This window comes from Eublepharis macularius, chromosome 1, assembly GCF_028583425.1.
Source record: "Eublepharis macularius isolate TG4126 chromosome 1, MPM_Emac_v1.0, whole genome shotgun sequence".
Taxonomy (NCBI): domain Eukaryota; kingdom Metazoa; phylum Chordata; class Lepidosauria; order Squamata; family Eublepharidae; genus Eublepharis; species Eublepharis macularius.
In genome coordinates, this window is record NC_072790.1 from 37,631,821 (window position 1) to 37,638,693 (window position 6,873).

At 44.3% G+C, this 6,873-nt stretch overlaps 1 protein-coding gene across 2 annotated transcripts in view; it reads left to right on the top strand.

The window, feature by feature from the left end:
* COG6 (component of oligomeric golgi complex 6) overlaps window positions 1-5,163 on the top strand; it is a 49,238-nt gene extending 44,075 nt beyond the window's left edge. For both annotated transcript variants that reach the window (XM_054996909.1, XM_054996914.1), the window contains 3 exons: window positions 1,590-1,643; window positions 3,622-3,701; window positions 4,511-5,163. In XM_054996909.1, the coding sequence (XP_054852884.1) occupies window positions 1,590-1,643; window positions 3,622-3,701; window positions 4,511-4,658 (282 nt within the window). In that variant the 3' untranslated portion in view covers window positions 4,659-5,163. The remainder of the gene's footprint in view (window positions 1-1,589; window positions 1,644-3,621; window positions 3,702-4,510) is intronic.
* Window positions 5,164-6,873: the final 1,710 nt, after the last annotated feature.

The window sequence follows — 6,873 nt, forward strand, 5'->3', positions numbered from 1 at the left end:
TCATCGTTTATTATAACTCTGCTTATCAGCCTGTTTGGGTGTTATGCAGGGCTTTTTTTCTGGGAAAAGAGGTGGTGGAACTCAGTGGGTTGTTCTCGGAGAAAATGGTCACATGGCTGGTGGCCCCGCCCCCTGATCTCCGGACAGAGGGGAGTGTAGATTGCCCTCCACGCCGCCAAGCAGCACGGAGGGCAATCTCAACTCCCCTCTGTCCGGAGATCAGGGGGCGGGGCCACCAGCCATGTGACCATTTTCAAGAGGTGCCGGAACTCCGTTCCACCGTGTTCCAGCTGAAAAAAAGCCTTGGTCTTATGCTATAATACATACGAGCAGGTGCCCACAAGGAACTCACAGCGGAGGGGACATGATTCCACCCACCATTTCTCCACTTGCTTCATTCTGCTTTCTCCCCCTCTGCGACTTTTTCTCATCTTTCTCTGACCATCTTTCCCCTCTGTTGCTGCCTCTTTCTCACTTGCCTGCCCCTCCGCTCAGCTGCTGCTGTTTCTTCCTCCTCTGTTTGCATGTTTGTTAGCTCCCCCATTGCCACCACCTTTCTCCCTCTCCTCCATTCGTTGACCTGATGCTTCCCCCTCTCAGCTGCTGGCATATTCCTTTCCCTTCTCCTGCTGGCACCAGCTGCAGGCCCTGCTCAACCATGTTTATGGAGTTAGTAAACAACCCTCAGAATGACAGCTGAAATCTAATGACGCAGTGTTGCAAGATCTCAGTTTTCTTTAAGATAATTTTGGGATCATTAAAAAACTCACTTTTAGTTCTCAGATTTTTTTTTTGCAGCCCTTGGGTCCCCCAAATCAGAACCATGTACATATTTGGGGAAGCCCAGGGCTGCCCCCCCTCCAAAAGGGAGGGGGACTATGTACAATCATGCAGGGTTTTTGGTCCACACTCTGGGGCCATGGTCAGCATTAGATATAAAGGTATATGGGCATCAATCTTTGGTAGTAAAGAAAAAAATGGGAAAGGTTGGTGGGGTGAGAAGAAAAGGTTTATGAATGGTGAGTATGCAGTGCGGGGCATGCTTGATGCCCTCATCTTCGTGCCCTCTGACAGATGGTTCAGATATGAATGTGTTTTTTCACTACATGCTCCAAACTAAGTAGTTGCTTTTCGGCAACCCATAGCGGCTTGGCTTTGCAAATCATGACCGCAGATCGTGAATACTTCTGAACTGTTTCCAAGTGTGTGCTCTTCCATGGCATGCCTCTCTTCTTTTTCTTCCCCCACTCCTTTCCCACCTGCATCTTTTACTGTGATTCATGCTGGGTTTATTTGTATTCTCATTCAACCACAGAAACTTATAATTGTGATTCACGTTACGTTTCCTAGGATCAACCCTCTACGTAATCTAAAGACTCTCAAGAATGTTGCATCTTATGATAACTGAACCTCTTTCTCATTGTCTGTGAAGGCTGATCTAGAGTAAAGGTTGTTGTTTTGTATTAAACCCACACAGGTGGTTTCGACTTATCTGTGGGCCAGAAAGTCACAAGGTCACAACATGTGCCTCTATTTTCTGGTTTGTTTTTACCAATGATTTTGGGGGGGGGGGTTGTCTGTACTTTTAGGGTCCCTTGGCAAATGTACCCAGTATGGATTCCACATCATTAAAAGCTGCAATGGTAAGGCATTTTATTAAGTTGTTCATTTGGGTGCGTAGTTGTGTTGCTAACATTGCATTAAAACATTGTGAGGCATCCTTCCGAAATACATTTAGTGTTTGTATATATTTAATGGTGTTGTAAAGAAATTTTAAACTATAACTTCATTTCCATGTGGTTAATCTGTCGAACTATTAACAAAAGACAAAAAAACCCGTGAAGGAACCCTGTTGATCTTTGTACCCTGTTTGCAAGAGCTCAGCCAAAATTGTGTTTTTGTTTTTTTCTGTATTTTGACGTTTTCTTAAATCACATTTTCATCTTGCTACAAGACCTGTTATAAAGTTACACTTCATGAAGAACAAATTTTTTAAAAATCCCCAAAGTATTAAAAGAGACACCACACTTTGGTACAGATGGTCAGATACTTAAAAAAAATTATTGACATTTTTCAGCAGTTTCTCATAGCAAATTTCTGGCTCGGAAAATTATTTTGACTAACAACTAGTACATTCAGCGTTGTCTCAGACCCCATAAGAGTAATATCTACCAAATTCCATTCTGTCACAATAGTTCCACTGTGGTGTTTTGAAAAATCACCATTTGTTTCTCATAATTGGTATCTGGGATTGATTTAATTTAAGCAGCTGAAATAGAGTTGCACGCATAGCTGTTCACATACGAGTTTTACACCTTGGAAATCCACAAACAAAATTTTCTCTCAAGGAGTATTGCCTCTGTAGTTTATCTCAAATTGCTGAAAGCAAATCTTAGTTTGCCAAGAACATGAATTAGCATTTTACCCTACAGGAGGCAGGGCACATCTGGCTTGCGTGCAGAAGGCCCCAGGCTCAGTCCTTGGCATCTCCAGTTAAAAGGTAGTAGGTGGTGTGAAACACCACCACCTAAGAGAGCAGCTGACAGTCAGTACTGGCCTTGAGAGACCAGTGTGCTGACTCAGTAGAGGGCAGTTGCACATAGAATCATAGTGTTGGAAGGGACCTCCAGGGTCATCTAGTCCAACCCCCCGCACAATGCAGGAAATTCACAACTACTGCCCCCCTCCCCCACACCCCCAGTGACTTCTGCTCCATGCCCAGAAGATGGCAAAAAACCTCCAGGATCCCTGGCTAAACGGGCCTGGAGAAAATTGCTACCTGACCCCAAAGAGGCAATTGGTATTACCCTGGACGTGTAAGAAGGGGCTGGGAGAACTAAGCATTGATGTAACCCTTCCTGCCCTCCCTCTCATGATCTGCTTAGGTTCACAGAATCAGCATTGCTGTCAGATGGCCATCTAGCCTCTGCTTAAAAACTCCCGAAGAATGAGAGCCCACCACCTCCCAAGGAAGCCTGTGTTCACGTATTCAAACTTGGCTTGGCATCCTGTAGCCCGTTGATTCATTCCCTTGAGGCATCCAGTAAGGTCAGGGAAGAGGAAACTGGCTAGGCCAGCCTGCTCCACAGCACAGTCCCTTCCTTCCCATTCTTCCACTGTTCTCACCCCCACACCTCATATGCCGGCCCCCTCCTGTCCACCAACACTGTCACCACCTCCTCTAAGACACCGGCTTGGGTTGCTATGGCAATTCAAATTCCACCTGAGTGCTTGCTTTAAAAAAAAAAAAAAGAATACATCTGCACATGCCCAGACATTGTTCTTAACACTGAGTTGGGTGCGCACTTGCAAATTATTATTAGAAATCATATTTTTAATAAATAGTGTTTATTAAAATAAGTTTTTATTAATTTAATATTGTGTTTATTAAGAAACAGTGTTAATTTTTTTAAAAAGTAATGTTGTTTTATTGAAAAACCTGTAGACTCCCCCCTGTTCTGCTTAATCATAAGCGGCGGCTGTGCCAGGCCCTGCTGCGTGGATTTTTTAAAAAATCTGCACATGGACCATCCCTTGGTGATTAGCTGTAAGGGCTTGTATACTGTTCTGTGGCTGAATCACACATTTCCTATAGTATGTTCTTCTTTTGTTTAACACTAGGTACAGTTTGATCGTTATTTGTCTGCTCCTGATAGTCTGTTAATGCCACAAATAAACTTTCTTCTAAGTGGTTCTGTTAAGTAAGTATTTGAGTTTGCTTCCTGTCTTCAATTGTAAATGAGGACCCAGTTCGTAATTCATTATTCTGTGCTTTGGCAGTGTGCCTACAGGTGCACAAACATAGGGAGGTTCTACAGCTTGAACTGAAAGCTAATACTGCCCACCCACTGGGCTGGCAGCCAGATATTGGCAAAGGATGGCAGCAGGCTGTTGAGGCAGCTGCAGATTCTTTGATCTGAAGTAGTCTTGCCTCGAGGAGCTTGGCAAAGCCTTTTCTTCCAGTTAGGATTCTTCGGTAAAGTTTTTTAGTGGGTTCGTTGTACCCGTCTTTTACTCCCAGCCCTTCTGTGGAGGGTTACACCCTTCTCCCCACCGAGCAGTTTGTGTTGGGGCAAAGCTCCGCTCTCTTTCTGAAAGGACTCCAAGAACAGGAAATTAGTCATTTTCATCCTACCCCTTGAGTGATGAAAGCTGGCAACCTTACTTCCGTAATTAATGTGGAGGTACGTGAAAAGTCAAGACATTTCTGGTGGACCCCTCACCCATGCAGTTCTTTCGGTGATAGTCCTTTGCTGCCAAACTGATTGGTAGGGAGGGAGTTGAGTTCAAGGGGGTACAAACCAGACAGAACATCCTCAACGTCCAATGCCACCTGCAAGTACTTCCTTGACTAGTAGGTCAAGGCTAACATCTGCAAACTCCCTGCAGGTGCCAGGGATATTCTGGTCGTGTGAGGGAAGCATGTGGTTCTAGGGAGCAGCACAGTAGACATATGGCTGCTAAAGTTGTGCGTGCGTGTTATCCCTTGCGTGTTGTTGTTGTTTTTTAGACAGCACATCATAAAACTGTCCACAGAACTCATCTGCAGAGCCTACAGTGAAGTATATTCAGCTGTGATGAATCCTGACAATGAATATAAAGATCCCGAAACGATCCTACAAAGATCTCCTCATCAAGTTCAGGCACTTCTCTCCTAGGCTTATCGGCTCCAAAACTTTTACTTTGGATTTTCTTTTACTTTGGAATGTATCCGTGCCATTACAGAACAGGTAACAGCGGTTTGGTTTTCTTCTCGTTGGCAGCCCTGTTCAGACCTACGTTCTTGGGTTGCTGTTGTGCACTGCTGCCGTACACAGAAATTCTGATGATTGCTGCAAGATTTAAACCACCGTGTTGTTTGCCGGGTTGTGCCTGTATCGGTAGATGCTTAATCGAGGGAGGACCATCAAAGCATTTATTAGATTTAAAATTACTTTTGCATTATAATGAAACTCGAAAAGGCGTTGTCAGAAAATCCAGGCTTATTTGCGTGAGAAATAATCCATAGTATTTTATTTAATTATAAAGAGAAATGTAGTGTAATGACAATGTTTTCTACTTCTGTTGCTGATATTCCAATCTTTGTGCAGCCTTACCATATTTTCCCTGACACATTTGACAAGACGATGCAAACCTTGAGATTAAAGCAGGGTCTGAATTCTTCTCCTAGTGTTTTTTTTTCCCCCAGTAGTCTGTTGACAGTGTGCTGAATCTCCAGAATTGGCTGAATCAGTTTTGAGTATGAGCAGGTGTCATTTTGTAGAAAAAGAGCTAGAGGAACTTATTAGCATAGCTCATTAGCATAACTCCTTCACATATGCCACGCCCTTTGACATCGCCAGAAGTGTGTCATCAGCATAACTGATTTGCATATGCCACACCCCCTGACATCACCTATCCCGGCTGTTTTGGACCCAATCCTGACCATTCAGGCCCGAAATTGGGCCCAAAATGGCAAAAAGGGGCTGAAAATGGCTGAAAAGGGGCCCAAAATGGTCAGGATTGGGCCGCTGCTGAGCAGGAGAGTGATCCACCACCCGTCAGAGTCCTGATCCGAGCTGTTTCAGCCCCAATCCAGGCCGAAATGGGCCCAAATGGCTGAGAGTCAGGTGGGCATGGCCACCTGACGTGATCTCTTTGAGGAACTGCCGGAACTGCACTCCTGTGCATTCCCCCTCAAAATGAGCCCTGAGTATGAGAACTAAATGAATCAAAAATGCTTGTAATTGTGAAACAAAGTACTAGGGTTTTTTGGGTGGGGTGGGGTGATGGTTTTACTATTCTAACAGGTCAAAGGTTCTCAGTGTCTGGATGGAGTTTATTATCTCTGCTGTCTGCCTTGTCTCAATCTCAGTCTAGTTAGTACTTACGGCTAGATTTCAAATTTGTCTCTAAAAATCTTTGGTACTGTAAAAGTGCTTTGGGAATCACAGGGTTGGGTCCTCCTGGAATGCGCTGGTGCAAGAGGGAGGAACAGCCAACTTGCCTGGATCTTCTCCTTCAATGCAACCTTTTCCACCTGGCTTTTTTGCCCTGTGATCTCTCTAATTTCTTTTACAGGGCACACAAAGGGCCCCTGCTCTCCCTTGCACCAACAGAAAAGCTGCTAGGATCCAACCCATACACTTTAGCCACCACTTCTGATCAACAAGGTTGTCTCCACCTATCCTTCAACAGAGAGTTCCTTTAAAAATCAAAAGAGATGGGGGGAGAGCCAGTGCAGTATAGGTGCAGATCCCATTTGGACGAAGCTGTCACAGGACCTCTTGGTCACTGACCGCCTCAGTAAAAAGAAAGAAAAGAAAACAAAGCAACAATAAGGCCATTGTGCTGTCACCCATCATAAGCCTTAGGAATAGAGTGCAAATCTAAAGTTGTGAAAGACGCCACAGTAGCTGTTATCGCTGACTCGCTCAAGTCAACAAAACAAGATTATTGGTATTCAGCAAAATCATTAGCGCTCCGCAGACAAAGCATTCCTTGATGGCCTTGCTCACGGCTGTGGTTTTGCCAGACAGTAAAAGAATATTTGACGGATAGCATCACCGGTTATATTTAGAAGGAAGTAATTCAGAACAGGCTATTTATAGAGCGTAGATAAATAGGCACAGCCTTTAGCAGCTACAGGTGACCCGAGCAGTGATTTTTCAAAAGTAGTTGGCCTAACTTCAGTACCCCGATGCATTTTTTAAAAAATAAATCCATTTAAACATCTTGACTTGTGCTGCTATTGCAGTTCACTAATGGCAGCTCTGGGATTTAGGAAATGTATGTATTGCAAATCAGCGTGCGGTCCCAAAGAGATTACTCTTAGAATAAGTTGGAGCAGCAAGGGCTCTGGCACCAGACCCAAGTCAGAAACTTGTGGATCTC